At 48.2% G+C, this 23,775-nt stretch overlaps 1 protein-coding gene across 1 annotated transcript; it reads left to right on the forward strand.

Moving 5' to 3' along the window:
• The first annotated feature begins 2,675 nt into the window (after positions 1-2,675).
• Positions 2,676-13,991, forward strand: LOC119445494 (two pore potassium channel protein sup-9). Its single transcript, XM_037709773.2, has 2 exons — positions 2,676-2,708; positions 9,266-13,991. The coding sequence occupies exons 1-2, from the start codon at positions 2,676-2,678 to the stop codon at positions 9,668-9,670; spliced, it is 438 nt and encodes a 145-aa protein (XP_037565701.2). The 3' UTR covers positions 9,671-13,991.
• Positions 13,992-23,775: the final 9,784 nt, after the last annotated feature.

Consider the following 23,775-nt stretch of genomic DNA (forward strand, 5'->3'; position numbering starts at 1 on the left):
TTACCGGCACCAACTCACGCTCGTACTCACGTCCAATCCCACTCACCGGCACATGCTCACGTACATTGTACCAGTACATAACTTCACTCACACTCGCCGACGCTCACTCGCATTTTATTGCGATAACAACTATATGGACACTCCAAGCGCATTTCTGCCGTCGCCGTGAGGTTCTGCATAAAGTACAATGGCGATAAAACCGTCGCAGTGCGCGATTGAGGGCGTGACTAGCTAGTCAGGCTAGTCACGTCCTCAATTTAACATGCTAGTCAGGCTCTCAACCTCACTAGCTCCAAGTTCTCCGGAGCCGTCCAGTCCATCGACTGGCCGACATTTAAATTAATCCTGGAAGACTGCTGTCGAGGCGATATACCATCCAGCTTAGGGGATGCAATCAAAGGTGCCTTGCAGGTTCCCACACAAAAGCTCCGCACGCACCGAATTCGACATCGGGCAGTTCGCCGCCGCACGAAACGAAGATATAGGCGCCTATATCTTCGTTCTGCATGGCGGCACAAATTTTATTCATGATTTGAGATTAGCCAGACGCACACAGAAGAAAAAAGTTGTCGCAGTTTCACCTGAAAGGCGAAGCATCAATTGCGATAGCAAATTTGAAGAGAGCTATACGGAGTAATGATAGCAGCTTTATCAGCTGTATAAACTTGGACATGCAGCAGCACCGGCAACACGCAGAACTGTTGTCGACGCCGTCGGCGTTTTGCCCGCGTTCGCTCAAAATGCGTGCGGCGTTGGTGACTGTTGCCGGAGCCTCTGATATAAATAGGTACTTGGTGCCGCAGCTAAACGTCGCCTCCCTTCCCTCCCCCTCCCCCCCACGGCCTTTCGTGCGTCAGAAGAAGGCACGTTTGCTCTACATATATGGTGATTGTAGAGGAGGAAAGAGACGCCTACTTCTGCAGCCCTTAAGGGAGCACAGCGCAGAACGCGCGTTTGTTCTCCGCCGTGCATTCACTCCCCGTGAAAGCACGCGTCCCTCGGGCCCTTTCACTCGCACATACAGCATTCGGCGCGCGGCGACGATTTCATCTCCATTGACGTCATACGGAACCTCACGGCGACGGCGACGACGACGGCAGAAATCTGCTTTTGAGTGTCCATATAATTGCTATCGCAATAATACAGCGTCGTATGAATAAGCTGGATTCACAACGATGCGTGTCTTTCGGGGAGAGTCTCTGGATTCACGAAAGCCTTTGTCTCTTATGTCGAGAACTGTTCGTGGCCTCCGTGCAAACTCTTGACAGCGCGACCCATATAAATCCCTGGCTCTTTACCTACAATGCAGCGAGATTGAAGTCGCATAATCCTTCTGTAGGAGGATTGCCGGTGAAGAAAGTTCCACTGGAACGCAGACTCCCGACGCTCACCATCCACACGTGATTCCCGTATGGAGGGCCCCTTTTCGCTTGGACGAACTAGAAGCTGCGCTTGCTTTATGCGAGCGTTCCTCAGGCTCAGATGGCATTACATACCGTGCTCTGTGTAACCTTGGCCAACTAGCTCGAAAGGCACTCCTGCTCCTGTACAATGACTCGTGGCAGACCGGCATGTTTCCCCAGGAATGGAAGTCAAGTCGCCTGATCCCGCTCCTCAAAGCTGCCAAGTCGCCTTTGGATGTTGCCTCATACCATCCAATCGCGCTTGCTAGTTGTATAGGAAAAGTAACGGAACGGATGGTTCTAACGCCACTGGAGTGGTACCTAGAGCAGTATAAAATTTAACCAGACATGATTACGGGAATCAGGTGCGGCCGTTCGTCTGTAGACAACGTTGTCGACTTGGTAACGTACGTCGAATTCCAGAGGGCCTGTAAACGCTTGTCTGCTGCCTTGTTTCTAGACGTTAAAGGGGCGTACGATAATTTCACCCATGAAGTCATCCATAAAGCGTTAGAAGTAACAGGACTTGGTGACAAGATATACCTCTGGGTTCGTAACTACCTACAGGTGCGATCATTTTGCGTGCTCACCGGGGATGGCCCGACATGCTAGTATTACAGTAACGGTGGAGTCCCTCAAGGCGGAGTACTAAGCCGAAAGCTCTTTAATCTAGCCCTTATTGGACTAGTAGAGAACCTGCCAAGGACCGTTCGACTCTCTCTACGCTGACGCCGTCTGTATGTGGACGTCAGGGGTGACACGGTTCAGCTTCACGCTCGGCATCAGAAGGCGGCCTCATTGACATCGTGCTACTTTCGTAAACAAGAGTGGGAGCAGACGTGGGAAAAGTGCGCAGTGGTGGCCTTTACCCGAAAGCCAATTTCTGCGTACGGAATATCAATCAACGGACAAGTGATATCGTCCTGCAGAAGTCACAGGTTCTTGGGGGTTGTGATTGACAGAGATCTGTCCTAGACTCCTCACGTGAACCATGTGAAAAAGCACCTGATGGCTATTTACTATCTGTTCAAGTTCCTTCCAGGAAAGAACTGGGGGGTGTCCACACAATCTATGTTACAGCTAGCTGCACAGGGTGTCGTTTGTTGGGTTTCTCCGGTACAGTCTACCTGTTATAAAATATCCAACACCTGGAAAACTAATTCGCGTACAATTCAGAGAATTCAGGCGCAAGCTCTTAGGATATGCCTTGGAGTATCACGCAGTGCGTCAATGGCTGAAACTATTGCCATTGCTTATGTATGTTCAATCACGATGCACATCGCCGTCGAGACAATCCGTGCACATGTCAGGCACAATGCCAGGACCCCTTGTCACCACCTCGCCGCACTCACCGTGGAATGACCCCGCACGTCATGTAGCACAACTGTTGGTGCATATCGTGCCTAACTTACATCGGGGTACGCACCTACGGCCAGGCCGGTATCTCTTCGATGGTGTTTGTGCCGTCCTGAAGTACACCTCAGAATTTCAGGACTTCAGGAAAAGTCAGGAAAAACAATTGATCTTACTCCTGTTGTGCGAGAGATACAGTAGCCGATCTAGTGCACGTCTATAATGACGGATCGGCTACATCTACCAGTTCTGGCGTTGCGATGTTTATACTGACGAGAGGAATAACACTGTGATTGAAGACGTCACGTGTCACGACGTCCATGGCTGCAGAACTCACGGCTTTGCGCAGTGCACTTAAATTTATTGACGCAGAGAGTCCTGGTACATGGGCCGTGTTTTCAGACTCCAGACCGGTTTTCACAGTGTGCAGTCAGTTCTCCGACGTGGAGCTCACAAACAACGAACGTAGGAAATTGTCAAACTTCACCACGACGTCAAACAGAAAGGCCACGAAATTATTTTCCAGTGGCCACCTCGCCATTGCGGGATCAGTGCAAATGCTCACGCAGACACAGCTGCCCGAGAGTCACGTCGAGCACAACACAGCGTTGCCATTCCTGTTTCCAGGACAAACGCTGCAACGCAGCTTCGTCACGTGGAATGCAAGCTCTCTTTAACAGAGTGGAACACCCCAAATATAAGGCGCACCAGGTTACTCGAACTGAACCCTTCGCTCCAATTCCAACCTCCGCCCGAGCTTGATCGACGTGAGGCATCGCTTCTATACCGGCTGTGATTGGAAGTGGCTTTCACGAAGGTGTACACTGCTTTGATTGGAATGACCGACAGTGCTGCGTGCGACGTTTGCGGTGGTGAAGAGAATATCGAACGTTTATTGTGTCAATGCCATTGATTTCAGTCGGAAAGACAAACATTATGTATCGCATTGCGACGACTGGACGATCAGCCGTTGTCCATGGAGGTGCTAATTGAAGACCGTACCCATCGCTTGTCAGCCCACAAACCTGTGATGGCCCTTTTTCTTTCTTTGGGGCGACTGGCCGTGATTTGCTCAAGCCGTCCGCATGCGTGCGCGAGCTCACCGCATCTTTGCTACCGCCCCCCCCTCCTCGTCTCTCTATCTCATCTTTCTATTCCCTATTTTCTGTCCACCAGAGTAGGGCAGCCAACCAAACGCATTTGTGCATGGTTAACATCCCTGCCTTCTCTCTTTCTCTCCTCCACTCAAAATCACCGTCATTGAATTTCCTCGTACTCATGTTAACTAGCAGTCGCTACTATTCATACTCACCTCAAGTCATATTCGCTGGCACTCAGTTCCGTTCGTACTCCCGACCAGTAACACTGTTTGTCACACACTAACGTTCTGTGTCAAGCCTGTGAAATAAGTCTGGAGCGATTGTGAGCCAATGTACTTATCAGTAAGTACGCCGGCCTATGCTTGATTTTCAATTTTATGAGCGGCTGGAAGTGCTGTGGGAACACAGTGGTTCAACGCTTGTGACACCGAATTTCTGCAGAATTATCTCAGGTGCGGCAAGCTGCCAACAGTGCTGGAGAAGTTAAGCTGTGTTCTTGTTTTTCCTTGTTATTCGGCAATATGCCGGGTATCTATCAGTTTCTCCGTGTAGTCAAGACGGAACAGTCACACAATACCATCCTTCTTTGTAATGATAGTGCTGACGTCAGCGTCTTCAACTCCTCAGCTCCCAGCAGCTGGCTGCTTATTTATAACAAAACTTTTGTAGTATGGAAACTTGATCGAGCAATGCGCTGGGGTAAGCCTTTGTTAAACCTTTCGTTATAGTCAACCGCGTGGTTGCAGGCGTTGGGTGCTAGACTCGGTTTAGCTTGAGCTTGCATTCCAAACTACTATTGGTAAGGCCAGGAAGAATGCCATGACGTAGGCAGAGCTGCTTTGAATATGCCGTAAGACTGCCTGTTAGGCGCAGCCTACGGGTTTGGTCGTGTGGTCTCAATTTGAGCGCACAGAGTAATCCGATCGACGTAGCCACCACCACGCGCCTCCGGTGTTATTTCGAGCTAAAGCCGCGGTTTTTCGGGTGACGGCGCCATTGCCGCAGGCAGCGTGCGAACGAATGTTAGCAAACATTCCTGTAAATGCAAATGAGTGAACACATTCCTTCGTTCTTTTCTTCTAGTTTTTGCAAAATAGCTTGTGTCGACCCTATAGAGGCTATAGACGGACATGGGGCTTGGATTTGGTCGCAAGAGATTGTTATTTCACCTCGCGAGGACGCTGTGTTTTTCGTCGCGTGACTTTGGATGTTTACGGCAATGGCTGGGCGGCTCGCGTCCAAAGTTCTAGGTTAACAATGTAAATATTTTGGTAACTGAGTCGAGTTGGTGGTGATTTGGGTAAGTAGAGACTCAGCGTAGACTTATTGGGGTGTTTTTCACAGCAATAGCGTTAAGGCCCCGTGTCGCGGAAAATCCGGTGTCGGCGTCGGTGCCGGTGGCGTTGAGCGTCAGAGAAAAATCATTCCAGCCTAAGCAGGCCCTCCGCGTGACGCATAGGTGTCACTGGACTAATTGAATTTCTCAAAATAAAAAGTCCTAAAGTACGACTTACACACAACTTACAGACATGATAGCGTCGGAGTGTAATGTGAATATACAAGAAAACAATTCTGTTACGCGGAAACTCAAACACAGACCCCTTTTCTAGGTGCCATATATAAAGGCCCCACCTTTATATCATACCAAATGTACATATCACCTTGTGATTAATAAATTCAAAATTCAATTCAATTCTATTTGACGTCTATCTTAGTGTGAGCGGCGCGCCCCGCTCGGTTCCTTTCAACACCATCCAGATGGCGCTCGCCTCCACGCGTCCGCGGCAGTGGCGGATCTCGCCGTGCGGGGAAAAAAATAACGAGGAAGCTCGCCTTCGTGCATAACGTATGCCGCCAGCGTTTGCAGGTCAACATTACGGTCACGTTAGCTGCAGTTGCCAGGAAGCGTGAGAAGCAGTCAGGATTCTTTGAACGCTATCGCGTTCCACTCTTAAAAACGAAGCTTAAGCGTCCTTCAATTTTTTTTGTTTAAGTGGTATGTAAGTTGTCTTCATGCCAATGGGCACTGATTCAAATTCCGCAGACACAGTGAAGCGGAAATGTGAAACCTCCCTTTAGCGAATTGTGTTTTTGTTTCAAGCAAACATGAAGTGCCTTTATAGGCTCTTTTCCTGATTGACCAATTTTTCAATGAAACATTTTGGCGCCTTGAGTTTTCCATCGAGAAGACACACCAGGTTTGCGGTGTGTCAGGTTCATTCCCTAGCTTAGGCTGCCTCATGCTTTGAATTTCAGTGTCATGCAACACCGCTTTGAATATACTTGCCCACTTTTTAACAGGACAGAAACAAGTGTTTTGAGAGAAGCTTTCACTAGTGAATTAGTGAAAGAAATGTTGAATAATTTTCCTTGTAACAAAAAGAGAATGTTGGTATACTAAAATACGATATAGGGGTTCTGTAAATATCGAACTCAATGCCGTGCGCAGGTATCCAGGAAATGTGTGATAATTTTGAGAAAGTGCAACCGCACATCTAACGTTCTGTGACTACGTAGTCAAAACAGATATCAAAGTTACTTTGGAAGGAATGTTAGGGAGAACAAAGGGGACAAACTTGATGCATAATAGAGGTATCTATGATGCGCTGCTGTGTTATAAAGAGAACGCTTTCGGGACTTTAGGAAAGATGCAATTATACGGCAATTTTGTTTTATTGCATCCGCTCCGAAACCTCTACGTGTAAGGCGCACTTTAGAGAATTGTCATCCGTAACTTCTATATTGCTACAAAGTTCCGAACTTAGGTGAGATGCTAAATTTTATGGTAGTTATCAGTTCTATAAGGCAGTTGATAGCATGCAATGCCTTATTTGCATTTAACTATTCAACTACATCAAACTATTTCCATTAATCCCTAAAATTACCTGAATAAATCCGTGAAATTCAGAAGGTGGTAGTATGAAGTACTGAAGGCGAATATAGTAACGAAAAACTCCGGTATGACTAAAAGATGCAATTGCCAGAAAAAGCTAACAAATGGCTGCAGACTTGAGCAGTTACTTTGGCGCTGAACTTATCGCGACACAAGAAAGGGGGGAGGGTGGAGTATTCGCTTTCAATGTGAGCATCGTTCTCCATTATAACGATACACACAACGTCGTCATCGTCTGCTGCAGTATTGAATGTTGCTGTCACCGGAATGTATTGTGTGCTAAAAAAATAAATAAATAAAGCACGTGCGATTTGCTCCATAGAGTGGCTGATCATAGAGTGGCTCTGGCTTTCATTCGGGTCCTCTTAAGAGCCCCCGCAAATATTATTGCGACAGCAATTATACGGACACACCAAGCGGATTTGTGCCGTCGCCCTGTGGTTCCGCATCAAGTCCAAGGGCTATAAAATCGTCGATGCGCGCCGTATGCTGTATGTGCGAGTGAAAGCGCACCAGGGACGCGCGCTTTCACGGAACGCGAGCGCACGGCGGAGAGCAAACGTGACGTCTGCCCTCGTTGGAAGGACCGTGGGGGGATGGGGTGGACGGAGGGGACGTGACGTTTAGCTACGGCAGCAAATGCGTCTCTTGCGACCGGGCGCAAGGGGAACTGGCGACTCAACCTCCCACGCGAAAGGAGGAAAGCGGGAAGGCAGCGCGAGAGGAAGTGGATGCGGCTTCGACTCTAACAGCAGCCGCGTACTTGTACTTTGCGCGGCTGCGGGCTGTCGAGCGCACCGCATCTTGAAAGCGATCTGCACACGGCTCTTACCTTTGTATGCGCTGTGCTTTTGCCACTCAGTTTCCGTTGAAGCGATAGACCGAGCGAACCTTCGCTTGTTGCTGCCGCCGCGCTTGCTCACGCCGAGGGTGATCTATACATGTTTGCTTGCGTGCGCTGACACCATGGTTGGTAATTCAGTTAGTAAGCGAACTTGTCCAAGTTTATGCAGCCGATAAAACTACTATCCCTGCTCCGTATAGCTTTCTACTAATTTGCAATTGCAATTGATGCTTTGCCTTTCGGGCGAAACTGCGCCTTTTTTTTTTTAAACCTTAGTTGAACGGTCCCTGAATCGCTTTTTCAACATAGTAAGAAAACCCTGCCGACCTTTTAATGAGGATCCTGTAAACATGTTAGCCAAATATTATTGCACTGCATGCAGCAGGGAATTTACAATCTCGTGTCAAAAGCGGTGAAAAATTGATTGCTGTCGCTTCCGCAATGTGTCGTCATGCAGCGTCATCGCCAGCTGGACCCACAACAGCTATTGGCTAATTTCGGGATCACAAGAACATTCTCTGTAAAACAATTATTCCTCATTTGACGTAAATAAATGAAAAATATATACGTCTGCAGCTATCTAAAAAAAGAAGAAATATATACGTCTGCTGCGCGTGGCCTCATAAGTGAAAAGTGTAGTACGGTCGCCACAGGGTGCCGCCACCAGCTTTCCTGCCTCCTAGAGGTTCAAAATTTTGGTGGAGCCAGGGGGACATTAGTGTCTCTGAATGTGTTCCCAAAGGGAGCAGAATGGCGCCTAACTCTTTATTTCGTCACTCGCGCCACTACACACCGCGTGCCATCACGTGGTCTAAGATGACCTCAAATGCTTCCAACGCTCAAGTTTTATCCCTTAACTTTCGGGAAATGGATTGACCAGGCTACTAACACGTTTCGGGCGCCGATTATTGTTTCCATGTGCCACGCTTGTCCCAGAACCGCATAAAATAGTAGCGCATTTTCTTCTCATTGCAACTGTTTGATAGGCGAAAATGATAACGTTAAAGAAAGATTAATAGATAAGAAGTGAACAGCCGGCGTTTGTGTTATTCTTGCGATTGTTGTTGCATCAGTGTTTGCAGCACCTAAGCTTTCAAACCATCGATACTCACCAACTCCATCAGCATTCCGTCTCTCCTAACAGTGTACGTGGCAGCGGATTACTAACGTTATGTTAGTATCTGCATTGTAGCCATGGAAGGGCACCAGTTGGCACTTTTCAGAACAAAATAATGTACAGCGCAATTTTATTAAAGGCCTGCTATAGTGTATTGTGTCCTTCACGAGGAAGAAATGTAACTAAATACTAGAAGCACGAAAAATGAGCATGAAGAATAAATGTGCAATGCGAAATTGCCTGCTATTTTTTAGCCAGAGAAAGCTCCCGCTTTGAGCTTTAATGGCGATGCAACACTTTTATAATTGAATATCCGGTGTTCCGAAATCTAGGTGTTCTTTTCGTGGCTGCTGTCATTGAATAAGCATGACTATTTGTGGAATGAAATAAGTTTTGATTTCGCTTGTGTTATGAAGAGTTACGCGAAGTGCGAGCTTTGACGCTTAATGTTGCTGCCGCAGCACGAAATCTTGCTTCGCCTAATTCAGAGTGTTCCTGTACCGTTGCCTTGTCACTTTGTTTGCTATAGAACTATTCCTTGCCTGAATTGCGCAGGCCAAGCTGGACGCATACGTGGACCCGTTTCTAGACGACTTGGAGGAGCGGCCGCGAGTGACGGTGCCCATCCTGCTATGCATGACCATCATTGGCGGCTACATCTGTGGCGGTGCAGTGCTCTTCTCCGTGTGGGAAGAGTGGAACTACCTGGACGGCTCGTACTTCTGCTTCGTCACGCTGAGCACCATCGGCTTCGGCGACCTGGTGCCAGGGGACACGGTCGTCTCGGACAGCGGCTCCCAAGAAAAGCTTGTCATCTGCTCGCTGTACCTGCTCGTAGGACTGGCGCTGATCGCCATGTGCTTCAACCTAGTGCAGGAGGAAGTGGTGCACAAACTGCGTGCCCTGGGCCGCCGCCTGGGCGTGGTCAGCGACTCGGACGCCGATTCAGACTCGGAATGACGTCGGCGTGGCAGCCACCGCCGACGCCGCGGTCTCGCGGGTGTAGTGCAGTACGTCGAGGTGCCCCTGAGCACGCTCATGAGGACGCGCGTGAGGAGGGCGCGGGCGAGGTCCCGCTGCGCTCCCCAGGTGGCCGAAGAAGAAGAACCGGAGGGCCAGCAGGCAGCGGCGGCCTCGTCGTCCGACGCAACCGGCAGGGGACACTGACGATCAGCGAGCGGCGCACTCACCTACGGCTCTCTCGGCACTGTGCACAAAGTAGCAAGCGCCGGCGTCTTAAGGAGCACCTACTTGCACGCTTCGCTGCTCGTGTGCACTTATCCGCTGCGTCGCGGCTTGTGGAAGGAGGCGCGCAGAACCGTTCCCGAAGTTTTGAGAGCCTCGAAGTGTGATCGGTTTCCACGTCCGCCGATCATTTATCTCGCACTGTTTGATTTGCGCTTAAGCGTTTTCCCCGCCTCTCGGCAGGTTTATGGGTGCGTAGACGCGTGTTGGGGCATCGTTGAAATGTATTTGGGTTTACTGCTCGAGGTGTTGCTCTGGCGACAATAGAAACTTTCTCGACATTTGCTCCGCGTCGCGTTAGGGTGCATAATCCGGCATTTGTTGACATCGTCCGCGGCACTCAGTGAAGGACGTGGTTAAAGCGCCGCAGTGTAAACCATTGGTGCGCACCCACGGGAGGTTTAATGCGCATAACAAGAATCCATGCTCGCCTTTTACTCCAGGAAAGACGTGAGCGCTAGTAACTTCGAACACAGTGCCGAAGAGCGTGAATATGAGTGCGTTGCAAAGCTGATTTTAGGGTACTGTCACTGGCCCGCGACACTAGAAAGGTGCAAGGTGGCTGGCTCTGAGTCTAAGCGTGATGGCGCCGGGAAGAGTGTCGGGCACGTGCACTTGCATTGTTGCACATGAGCCTGCCTTGCGTCGACAGCCATTGGCGGCAAACCTCGCAATGACTGTACAAAGCTTCGACTGCTCACACTGGCATCGTGGACCCCACACTTGTCAGGCATGCGACGGGACGAGTGTCTCAGCACAAGAGCATGCTGCCTAGGTCGTAAACATTTCACAGAAGCACAGTGTTTGGAAGTTTTGTGTTTAAACCTCGATGTTAGCGCCATTTATAATGAATCGTTCAAATACGCCTATTATCTGAATGGACGCTTGAACTTCGTACCTTACATGTACCATGTCGCAGTGCTGTGTTATAATTACTCTTGATCATAGGGAGAATTAGTTTAAACCTGAAGGCCCGTTTTTTTTTTCATAACTAATCGACCTTGCATTTCCCTAATCGCGATGATTCAAACTGAAGTGAGAACCGTGTTACGAGTTTTGTAGAAAAAATAAACATGTGTCTGCAAAGTCGCTTAGGGACGATAACATCAGTACACAAATGAGTTAACTGCAAGCGCAGATGTGGCAGGTAAGCCGGTACGTTCCGTCAATAAGAGATCTCCAAAACTGAGCCGACATAAATTTGCAACGTTTCTACTGGAACGGCTGCGGAGATAGCTGCGGGAGCACAACGAGCCCTGCAGAAAGCTTCAGAGTACCTCACGATATTTTTACGACATTGTTCTGCCTCTAGTATTGTGCTTCACTAAAGACTGTTTCTATCAAAGGCTAGAAACTTTTTCGTGAAGTGAAAGAAAAGACAGCAAGTTATTGGTTATAAAGCACATAAAATGTCTTTTTTCACACACTATGTCAACTACCCCAAGTCCTTGGCGCTATTTCCGCAGTGCTGCTTATCAAAATATGGCAGTCCTGTTTCTGAATGTTGTGATTCACGCAATTCCTGCTAGCACATACAGAGATTGGAGTCGGGATATGGTTTGATCTCAGAAACATGGTAATTTTATTTAGTAGAATGATCTTCAGCTCCCCAATGCCAAACTGCTTTTCTTGAAAGAGAGCATTTATTACGGTTCATGAGGTATGTCACGTTAGCGTGTCGGAAATATCATGCCGTCTTGTGACTTCTATCAAACTCTTTACTGAAGGGTAGCAGTAGGCAGAGCGTAATTATTTTCTTTTTCACACGGGCACTATAATTTGTGCGGTAATGCTAGGTTGAAGAAGCACCAGTTGCTGCGAACAATGCCCTCGCCTGAGAAAACAGCGAAAGTTACGATACTTTAGAATAGGGAAGCTAAGTGAGAAATGTCCCTCCACCTTGGCGAATGCGCCTAGATGTGAATGGTGGACGTAGATGGTGCATGCGCATCCTGGCACTCCATAGCAGACAGTAGGGTTGAATACTGGGGTAGAAACACGGAAAGTGCGCTATTAGTTGGCAATTACTATCATTTTTTTCTCATGTGTATCGCGGAGTCAAAGCTTAAGGATGTCAACCGACGCATTTGCGTTTGACGCTATAGCTACGTTTTATAATAGAGTGCTTGTTTTGGGGGGAAGGGGGGTGGGGATAGGGCTTGTATCGTTGTCCGGGCCAGCTCAAAAGAGAAGAGACACTTTTTATAACACGTATACCAAGCGAATACATGTAGTAGTGTCCGTTTGTAAAGGTGTCCTGGAACAAACAAGTGTCTTCGTGGCACTTTACCCTGCACGTGTCTTGATATTAAGGCATCAGGGGACTTGCCTATTGATGCAGACGAATTTTTTTGAATTTTTGTACCTTTTTAGTTAGTCGCCTATGCTATTGTACAAGAGAGAGCAGTGCTCAAAGAGAAATTCTGTTTTGAGTGTTGGAAACTAACGACCATGAAACAACTCTCGCAAAATTTAACAGCTACAGTCAATATATGGTGTTAACGCACAAAGGGACACTAAAGGCAAATATTAAGTCAAGCTGAAGTGATAGACTAGTGCTCGAGAATCTCTAAGGCGTCAATAGTACCGCAAGCAGGGCCTTAGTTATCGAGAAATTTGGTGAATGCAGGACATAATCTGAGATCCCCGGGACATTCAAGTACGTGTCCGATGACGAAGGCACTCCTCAATTAGATTCTGTCCCTAGAACTAAAGCACTCGTTATAAAAATGATTAGACGAAAGAAAATTCTACTTGTCTAGTTCTATTTCATATTTAGAAAATATAAGTCATTCACGTTACCCTAGACAATGACGCGGGCCGGTCGAAAGGTTTCGTGTTCGCTCGGCTCTGCGCCGCCCGCGCTTTCGTGTGTCAGTAGTTTCGTTATCGCGTAGTGCTACGCTGGTTTTGCTTCCAAGCGAAACTCGCACATACTGCAAGTAGCAGATAATTCCACTTCCATGTGATGTCGCGGATGACCGAACGGTAGACGTCACTTAACCAAACGCAGCTGCAGCGGCGGACCCATCGCTCTGTCTTGGCTCGGTTTCTCCATGGCTGCGCGTTCGCGCTTTGTGCAAAAAATCGTACCGCCGGCTGTGGCGTGCAGTTTAACTCACCGACGGCAGCAAAGGGCGGTGATTGACGTATGGAACGTCACCACTTTCCGGTTGGGTGGCGGGAGATTTGAATTGCGATAAATGTATTCGGACCCTTCAGATGCAATTTTCTCGTAAACTAAGTCTTTTCTTGGCACGAAACAAGCGTTGCGAGGTTTCTGGAACGATATTTAAACAGTCCACGTCGACTTAGTATTTGCCTTTAGTGTCCCTTTAAGAAGCTCAAACGAACGAATAAAAATATGAATCGTCAAATAAGTCATGTGACTTTGGCTTGTGATTTTGTTTTGTCGGTTTGTTGAGACAAAAAAAAAACCATTGTGTCTTCGGGTGCTAGTGCAAAGAGGACAGTAAGTACTCGTATTTGTTATGACAAGTGCATGCTGTCCTTTTTCTAAAGCAGAGGCACTGTATTTTGCCTTTCTAATTTCGGTGACAAAATTAGCGATTCAATTTTCTATACAGCACAACATACTTGCTCGAATGTTTTTTTCCTTTTTTTTCACAATCACAACTTCCTTCTCACATACAAAAAACAGCTCAATACCATGTACATCCGTGTATTACAGGTACGGATATTCACTTTCCGAATAATAATAAGAGCCATTGATACGAAACTTGTCCGCCTCCGTTTTGTCAGAAGTTATCTTATAATTCAAGCGGTGGACTCCAATTTAAGCATTACAATCAGACTTCACATATCGTCGCATTCCTGTGCCCTTGTACAAGAGTTCAAAAACTAAAGCTCACGAAACATCTGTGAGATACAGTTCGATGGTTTAGAAGACTGTGCTAGTTCAAACATTTGAAATGTCCACCTTGAAACTTTCCACTACTCTGCAACTGTTCGCCTTGTCATAAGCTCAAGAAGAGGAAGCGTTGAGCGCTAATAAAGTCTGTTTCGAAGCGTTCCATTAGTCGGTATTTTTCGCAAGATTATTTTACTCGCCCAGATAACTCAGTTCGTTTGCTGTTTTGTTGCCGAGAACGAGCTCTTACAGTCAAAACCATCGCATAGCGGCCACATTCGAATAAAGTCGATGTGCGTACGTGAACGGACATGTATTTAGCTGTGACTTTCAAGATGAGAGCTCAAGGTAGTCGGAATGAGTGGCGTGGTTTACACCATCCCCAGCATCCAGAGCTTGTCACAGATGAATCAGATGCTTTGAGCCCCTGTGATGGCGCCACCGCCAAGGGCCTAAGTCTAACGCCATAATGCTCAGCGTAACTGCCCCGTGTGACTTTCTTTCAGGGCATCAAAGCTGCTGCGGTGGCTCAACATCAGAGACTTCTTGCTGCTCAACCTAAGGTCGCCCGCAGTATTCCCATCCACCGTGACCACATTGCCTACAAGGCGGAATAAAACAAATGTACGTGCGTGTTAAAAATACAGAAACTGCAGGTTAAATAAATGGCGTCATGTAAAACGAAGAATCGAGCTATTTGATGTTTATTCATCTGGTAAGGCGCTGAGTAAAATTGAGCGCGACTACTAACAAGGAAGAGCACTACAAATTATTTACATTCTCGGGTTTTGCGTGCCAAGACCACGATGTGGTTACGAGGCGCGCCGGGGGGGAGGACTTCGGTTTAATTTCCGCCACCTGGGGATTAACGTGCAGCCAATGCACGGTGCAGGACTGCTTTTGCATTCCGCCCCCATCGAAGTGTAGCCGCCGCGGCTGTGAATGCAACTCGGGACCTCGTGCATAGCAACGCAACGCCATTACCACTAAGCCCGCACGGTGAGCCACCGGAGGGCGCACCGGACCGGTTGAAATTGTTCTAGTGTACTTCATTTCGACGTTTCTCATAGCTTCATCGTTGTTTTGACGCATTAAACCCGCCATATTATTGCAGATTGTTTTCGAGCTGCGCGTAAAAGTGTTGTTACGGGGAGATTTACAGAAAAGGGGGTTTAGTTACACTATGTACAAGGAGACTAAAAGTGGGACAGCAACAACAAAGATGGCGGACCACAGCCTCTCTTCTTACTCCTCTTTTCGGCTTTACGCTTCAGCATCTTCTTTGTCCGCCGGACAACTGGTTCATAACACTATCCTCCGGCGTCGAAAGCACCGACGCGGTGCTGGCGAACGAAGGCTACATGAAGAAATTGCCAGGAGACTAAAAAGCCTCTACTGACACCCATACAAAACAGCCACAAGTGAGTGAACAGGACGTGCGACTTTATTACGAGAAGACAAGCCGTGCACCTCGTACAGAGCAGCAATAAAATTTGCATGTCGACATACGCTGAAACCATAAACGTGAGCTCGTAAAGTGCTCACTTTCATCATCGCACATGGCGGCCTAGTAATGGTTGACAACCAGCAGCGCAAGCAGATAGTGTCCCACCTGTTTGCATCGACAGTAACCGTTGATGGTTCGCAACTTGCATACCGAAGCAATCGGGTGATACAGGCTGCCGCACCCAACACAGCAACATAGACTACCCGGTGTTTTATCATTACACTCTTTCCAACCTGCACGTTCATTTTTGACTTTCGGGGCCGCTAATGTGTCACTCACACTCGGTGCCCCAGTTTTTCTCAATACGGACGTGGTCGGTTTCGTGGGCATCACCTTCGGCAGCCACTTTTGCAGGCTGTTCCATCCACGCGTCTATCAACTTCGTACACTTCGGAGCATGTAAGCACGTATGCTGGTCTCTGTTCGCGCCAAATCACGGCCAATGAAGGCCACAATCATAATATGCCCACGGCTGCAGCAGGAAAGGATGAACGGGGAGCACCATTCACGTTGCATGTGAACAGGGAGTCTATGTCGCTGTGCGTTCTGCAGGAGCAGATGCTTAGCTCGAGAGAATGTTGGCCTATGCAACTGACCAGGCCACCACATCCGAGAAATGTAACACTGCCACCATGACCAAGTGGGACACCAGCAAAATGAGATTCTGCATTCAATCACCGCATAAGGTTCAGACAATACACTGTTCAGACGGTTGTCGTGTCGCTAAGAACCACATGACAACATTCAATATTCACGTACACGAGTCGCTTACGGCACTTTTAAAGGGATATGGACACAAAATCTGAAAATTTTACGAAAATGTTGCAAGTGATCCTCAGTGTGGGATTACACCAAAAAGAAATAGTCAGTTATGTCATTTTTTAGCCGATGGCTTTATTTTTGGCGTTTTTGTGAGCGCGCGCCTCGCCGCCTGACCCGCGGGGGTTGGAAGGCCTGACGTCACGACACCCTCGTCGGATCGCCAGCCGGCGGGCCGCGGTCATTCGAAGCGCGCCGACGCCCTCATGGCGAGCACGGATTCGAGTTCTGGTGGCTCTACCAGCGATTAGTACACTTCTGAAGACGAGGACCATTCCACCTTGGCAAGAAATATTACCGCTTACGGTTACGAGCCTTCCGCGTCAAGCGACGAAGAAGAGCAGGCGGCCATGGAAGTGCCGGTCAGGTTTTCGCGAACCGTAGCGCGAAGATTTTGTTCTGCACCAGACACTTGTGCAAGAATTATTTGTCATTTCCTCTGTAAACTTGCTTTTTCAAGAGCACACGCAGGCGAGGCAGCTGCGGGGTACTTCAGCACTGCGTGGACGACTGAATAGTAGTTTATGCCGTCGGCGTAAGCAACTGCTGTGTGGTATCAGTACCTGTGAGACTATCACGTCCACTTCGCCAGCCGCCCGACAGATGGCATCATCTGTCTGGAGGTCTCCCCAGTTTTTCCTGCTTTTAGCCTGTGGAGAAGCAGAGCTGTGTGTGTGTCTGCCCCGCTGCCATGTAGCACTGATCCCATGAGTCGCGCTCGCGCTCGCTAGTCTTGTATGGTTTTACTATGCTTTGCCAACATTTTTAAAGAGATTACTGCCTCCGGGCCCAGCCTCGCCCTCACACTGCTCAAGAAGGCTGTAAGTGCACGAAAACAGTACCGACATCTTTTCGCCTCATCTTTTCAAACGCGCCGCGGATCATTTCTGCCTTGCGTTTTCGTGAGGAGACCGATGGCACAGCGTCAGGCTTTAGGCGTTGCCTTTTGAGCGCCAAGCCAAGGCTTTTCAGCACAGCCGGGCTGGTCAGATGATCATCGTCGACATAGTGGTCCGTGCAAATGAAGTCATTTTTTAGAGGTCTCCGGGCTGGGCGTGATGGCTGACAGACAGGTATCCAAAGTTTACGCCCCTTCTCGTCTCTGGGAAACCTGTGCGACGGCGTGTCACGACCGACGATGCTGTTATAACAGCAATGTCTGGGCATTTCCTTCCGCCGCGACGAACGCGTCAATGCCGAGTGATGACCGCGGGAAGGCGTATGTAAGACACACCACCTGCGTGGAGCGCCGACGGGGATAATGTTTCGGGTCGACCACATGCGAAGATCGCCGAAAGGGGTTAAACAAATGCTGCACGGGACCGACACCCCCGGAAACACTGCGACGGCTGTGGCCGACCTTAGCCGCGCGCGCGCGGGTAGGTGTTATGACGTCAAATTTCAGCTTCTGCCGGCGGCCGTTTGGAAGCAAGGTGCAACAGAAAATTGCAAAAAAAAGATGTTTCTCGTTCTTTTTTTCAAAGCAGCTTGTTGTATTCGTCATTTTCAACAGTTCAACTTTTATTCCGACGCAAAAAACCACCCGCCAACTTTTGTGTCCATATTCCTTTAAGGCACAGTGCTTGCGTTCGCCGCACATAGCGGTCTAGTAACAAGCGACAACGAGCAGTGCAATCAGATTGGACAGAGTGTCCCACTTGTTTTCACCGACATTCACCATTGGAGATTATCAACTTGCATTCCGAAGTAATCGGGTGACGCAAGCATCTGCTGCCGCACCCAACATAGAAACATGGACTACCCTGCATTTTAGCATTAGCTTCTCTATAACCTGCACGTTTCTTTTTGTTGTTAGGGGCAGCTAATGGGTCACTCATCCTTGGGGCCCCACTTTCTCTTAATAGGGAAATGGTCGGATTCGTGGGCATCACCATTTTGCAGGCCTTGCCACCTACATGGCTATCGACCTCATATAAACACGTATGCTGGTCTCTGTTCACCCCAAATCACGACCGATGAAGGCCACAAACATAATGTGCCCACAGCTACAGCAGGAAAAGACGAACGGGGAGCACCAATCACGGTACACGTAAACAGGGAGTATATGGTGCTGCGTGGACTGCACGAGCAGAGAAATTTAACACTGCAACCATGACCAAGTGTGATAGCGTTGAAACGAGACTCTGCAATCAATCACGTCAGTGTAGCTTGCGCAAAAACCCAGTCTATCGAGCAAGAGCACTCCTGAATGAGACTAGGAATTATATGGGAATGAGAAAGCTTGTATTCAATAAAGAAGCCACTCTGCTCTGCAAGCACTGAAGGCCAAAAACATTAAAAAAAGTCAAATGCTACATAGCACACGGTGCAAAAGTTAATGCAAGACACATGCCTATGCCGCATCTGCTACTTCAGGAGAGCAATTCAAGATGGCAATGTACAGTAGAAAATACCGCTACGGATATGTTATGCTACTAGACAATGACGGGTATTAAGTATGAGCAAAAAATCGGTTGACCATTATGTTCGGGTAAGGAAGGAGAATGATCTCTAACAAGAATGGGGAATGAAAAAGCTTGCATTAATAGAAAGAAATTTATACTTGGCACAAATTGTATTTGACAAGACCAGAAAGCTCATTAAGGAAGGGCAAACAGACAGAACTCTTGACCAGCGTCGTCCATGCTTGTTCAGAGGTTGCAGGCGCACGTGAACAGAACGAATTTCTTTTGTTGAGGTACCTGGATGACTCGGCCATTCTCCGTGCTGTTGGAATGATGGCTTAGTCTCTTTTAAGTCCTGACACAGTCTTCCGTAGACTTGATACCTCATCCAAATGTTTCTGGATCCGCTTCTTTGTTCGTGGTGTAAAAGCCTTGCAAATTTGGCTCCAGCCCCTTCCTGTTGGTGTACATATATGAGGGCTCCTGTGATGAGGGCCAAGATGTGCTTGATGCACACTCTGTTGGGACAGAACAGTAACACATGATACAGCACAGATAGCCAAACTCATGTAGGGTTTTTTTATGTTTCAACCAATTATGCTGAACTGTAAATATGAACAAACATTCATATCATCTGCTACAAACAAATGACAATGTATCTCAAGACTAGCAAGCCAATACAGCATGTATCAAGCATATTTATTTCTGAACCCGGTGTTGTCTACCTTGTAGTGGCAGCAAAAGTCCACACGATGGCCTTGTAGCAAGCAGTAGCTTCTCTTTAATGTGTGTAGAGTGTTGCTTTATTTACAACGGTGCCGTCTTTTTTACTACATGTCTGGAACAGAAATTTTGAATGCATCATAAGCTGAAAAAAAAGCACTATTTGGCAATATAAAATGCAAAAAGCTCTGACATATATATTGTAATGGTTTGTGAATGCAAAACACTTGCAAAAGTACACTGTTTGTTCTAGGGTGCTAAAGCAGCATGTTAAGTAAATATTGGTACTGTACATAAAATTGACGTCTGCCTAACTACAATGTATGTCAACACCTAAAGTATTATTAGGATTACAAATGAGAACATTATTGCGCTCATTTATGCACTAGAGGAGATCACACTGCTGGTTTTACAAACAAAGGCATGAAAGGCATAAGAAGGCATTAGAACTGATGCATTATTTTTCTGAACGGACGTACACCGCTTCACTACTGCAAAAATAAATTCCCTAAGGTAAACCAAACTGAACAGCAAGAACATTTGGAAGCAACAAGTACGAAATATGGGTGAATTATCATGCGTGCAACTATTTAATACATTAAATTCAGTACTTTGACTTGAATTTACCAAATGGTTATTTGGTTTTGTGAACGAAAGAAGTTTTCGGCGGACTCGAAAAAAAAGGTTTATTGACCAGGCAACTCAGTCGCCGATAGCCACGGCTTCAACGAGATTAAAAATGTGACGTGCGTTCCGATAGTGCTTTCTCTTTCGTGATTGTGTGTATAACGTCGGCCTCGCAATTTCAGATACGGCAACGGAGGGTCCTGAGTACCCATATGTAATGCAGGATCTAGTTCTTTAACTTGTCTCCGCCTGTGAATTAACGAGACGAATATTACATAATGATTCAAGCAGCAATGTTAAATGACTCACCGGAATAGCCGTCCCCAGTCGCAACAGAATCCGGCTCCCATTTCGATGCAGACGTGTTCCGCATTGTTCAGGGCCGAAACATAGCTTTCGGGCTTACATCACCGCTCGAAAACACGTCACTTCACCCTAAGTTAGATAACGCGCGGTATCGAATCGCAATAGACGGTTCTTAGGACGACATAAGCAACCAGCATAAGTGTACCAACCAATGAATCCGTGGCTGCCGTGCACGCGAATACACCGCTAAAAATTTAAATCAAGGCTAGTACGGAACTGAAGCTCCAGTCCACGGCCGTCCAGAGTGCCCGTGAAAGAGCGGAGAGGCTTGGCCTCTCGATTCCGACATGGGAGCAGCCAGCGGCGAGCCGGGGGCCCCAACGGGTCTCCGCCCGCTAGTCCCTCACGACCTCAATAAAAGTTCATTGTCTGTCTGTCTGTCAGCCCAGAGGTCACGTGGGTGGTCGATGATGCTGAACGTTATTTTGCGTTTATAATGGCAAAAACAAAAGCGGAGTGAGTACTCAAGAGTGCAATGTATATTTAAGAATAATAATTTTGTACTCTTTATCACGTTATAAAAGCGCTTCGATTAGTGTGGGGGAAAGTTTGTAAGTTGAAATTCCGCTTACTACGCGCCTCTAGCGGTAGGCTATGGCACTCACTGGGGCAACTGTTTGACGACGTACTATGCTTGGTTTATTAACAGGGCCGCGCGGCCGATGTTTTCGCCCTTGGTGGCCATTTGTTGAACTTGAAAGTGTGCGGGGCCTGATAGGGTGTCAGGACGGGCGCGCTGATTTCGCGTCTGCGCGCGCTCCAGGACGACAGCGCGCAAGCCCAGGTAGATGTGCACGCATGCCCAAGACTCGCTCGAACGCCCTCAGGCGGCCAGGGGCGAGATAGCGTTCGGAAATGTCCCGCTTTCCGAACGCTCGTTGTTCGTCCGACGTCACTGAGAAGGCGGTGTTCAATTTGCATTTCCTAGTCTCGCCGTGCTGACAACTGCTGACGAAAACTCGGGGCCAGTCAATCACGAGAGCGCAAGCTAACTTACGGAAAGCGAGACGGTTGCGTTATGTCGCCCCAGCTCACTTCCGTCCCGATGATGTTGATGATGACGATTTATTGGCATCCCCTTTGGAACCGGCGGTGACAAACAGTCACCCAGCCTGTTTGAGTTAATCTGGTATGCTATACATGCTTTTCATTCATTCAGGCATTTATGTATGCATCTCCTTAATATCTTTTTATTGCGGTAGCAATTATATGGACACTCAAGCGCATTTATGCCGCCGCAGTCGTCACCGCCGTAAGGTTCCGTATTACGTCCAAGGGCAATTAAGTCGTCGCCGTGCGCCTTATTCTGTATGTTTGAGTGAAAGCTTGCGAGAGTGAGCGGGCGTTCGCGGCTCAACCTCGCGCACGCAGGAGAGCGAAGCGGGAAGGAAGCGCGCCGCCTTCCAGTCGCGCTCAACGTTCTCGAGGGAGGGTAGGGAGAAGGGGGGGGGGGGGGGGTTCCAGTCCGGGCGGCCGGAACGACTCGCTCGGGAAGCAAGGCTCCGGGGGGAGTGTAGGGATGAGTCGTGACCTACTCGTTCGATCTGGTCAATGGCTGCTTGGAGGGTGTCTTGGATGTGCCCGTCCGAACCTCCGGTCCCCACAGCGTAATATCGTCCGCGTACAGTGTGAATCGGAGGTCGGGAATCTTCTTGAAAGCGAAAGCTAAAGGTCGCATAGCCAAATTGAAGAGGAGAGGGGAGAGTACTGCCCCTTGGGGAGTACCAGTGCTTCCTAAACGTATTTGACCTGATTGCTCGCTGCCTAATTGGAGCGTTGCAGTTCGCTTCGTGAGGAAGCTGCATATATAGCGATAGATTCGCTCTCCACAGTTTATACTGTTAAGTTCGCGTAGAATGGCCAAGTGGGACACATTATTGAAGGCTCCCTTGAGGTCGAGGCCGAGCAACGCTTTTGTGTCACGTGCGTCGCTCGGTTCAGTAATGTCTTGTTTGAGCCTCAGCATGACATCCTGGCAAGAAAGAAACTTGCGAAATCTAGTCATTTCCGATGGGAACAAGCGATTATCTTCGATGTAATTGGAGAGGCGTAGGTGGATTACGTGCTCCAAGATCTTCCCTATGCATGAGGTGAGAGAGATGGGACGGAAGTTATCAATGTGAATATTGCTTATTCGGCTTGGGAATGAAGATCACCTTGGCTGCTTTCCATTGTTGGGGTATCTCGCCCTCTTCGAGACAGTGGTTATAATGCTTGGTGAGTTTGCGTATGGATTGCATCGAGCTTGCGAAGCGTCTTATTTATCACAGAGTCTTGACCTGGTGCCGTGGTGGTTCGCACATGGTTGAGGGATTGTCAAACCTCCGCTTCTGTGATGGGGCTGCAAAGTTCCTCATTGGTTTCACCACTATAGTGGGGCATGGGGATTTGCGTAGGAGGGGGCATATGTTTGGAAGCCAAGTTACTGAACATTGTCGGCAGGTCCGCTGCATGTTCATGTAGCAGTTTATTGATCTGGTGGTTATTATGCGTCCTAGACGTGGTGGGGTCGAGCAGGTGCCGGAGCAATTGCCAGATCTTTTTAGTGCTAAAAGATGACCATGCGCTCCTTCGCAAACTTGAGTCCATTGCTGTGCCGCCAATTTGATGGCGTATTGTTCAATCTGAGAGTCCAATTTGGCGATTCTGATTCGGAGTTTGTGATTGTAACGGGCTGTTAGCCATTTCCTGAGTACGACTTGCTTCGCTTCCCACATGTGTAGGAGCTTCGAATCAATTGTTGCCAAGGGTGTATCTAACGGGAGAGTGGTGGTATGGGCCTCTACATCTGCTTGTAAAGCGTTCGCCCATTGCGCTATGTCGATAATGTCTTCTTCGTTGGTGTTGGAGCGATATTTTCTGAATTCCGTCCAATTGGTAAGCCTGAGTGGTTTCATGGCCAGTGGTCTGTGCTTGAAATTTACGCGGAGTTCAAGGATGTAATGGTCGCTTCCTAAGTTGTTTTGGACGTTTTGCCACGTCGCCTGACTAATACGGCGAGATAGGGTGAGGTCGGGGGATGTATCCCTACTGACGCTATCTCCTAGCCGGGTATAAAGAGTGAAGTCGTTGTGGATAGTGAAACCTTGATCCTGTATGTGCTGCCACAGAGTTCTTCCCTTAGGGGTAGATGCAGAGTGGCCCCACATTTGAAGGGGGGCATTGAAGTCGCCCATTACAACTAGCGGCTGTTTATTGGCGTTAGCTTTGGCTTGAGCAAGCATATGCTCAAAGTGGTGTTTTCGAGCATTGGGAGGGCGGTAAACATTCAACACGTATACGGTGGGTTGTTTGAGGCGTTGAGGTAGAATTTCTATGAAATCGTGGGGGATGTCAGTACTGCTGAATTTCTCCCATTTAACAGAAAGGTGCCGTCTTACGAGTATGGCAGTGTTGGGCTTGACTATGCGAGGGTCTTGAAACGTGTTGTATCCTGGTAGAGTTACTTTCCCGTGTGTTTCCTGCAAGGCTATAATATCAGGGAGCTCGTTAAGATTCTGCA

Source organism: Dermacentor silvarum, chromosome 3 (assembly GCF_013339745.2).
Source record: "Dermacentor silvarum isolate Dsil-2018 chromosome 3, BIME_Dsil_1.4, whole genome shotgun sequence".
NCBI classification, from domain to species: Eukaryota; Metazoa; Arthropoda; class Arachnida; order Ixodida; family Ixodidae; genus Dermacentor; species Dermacentor silvarum.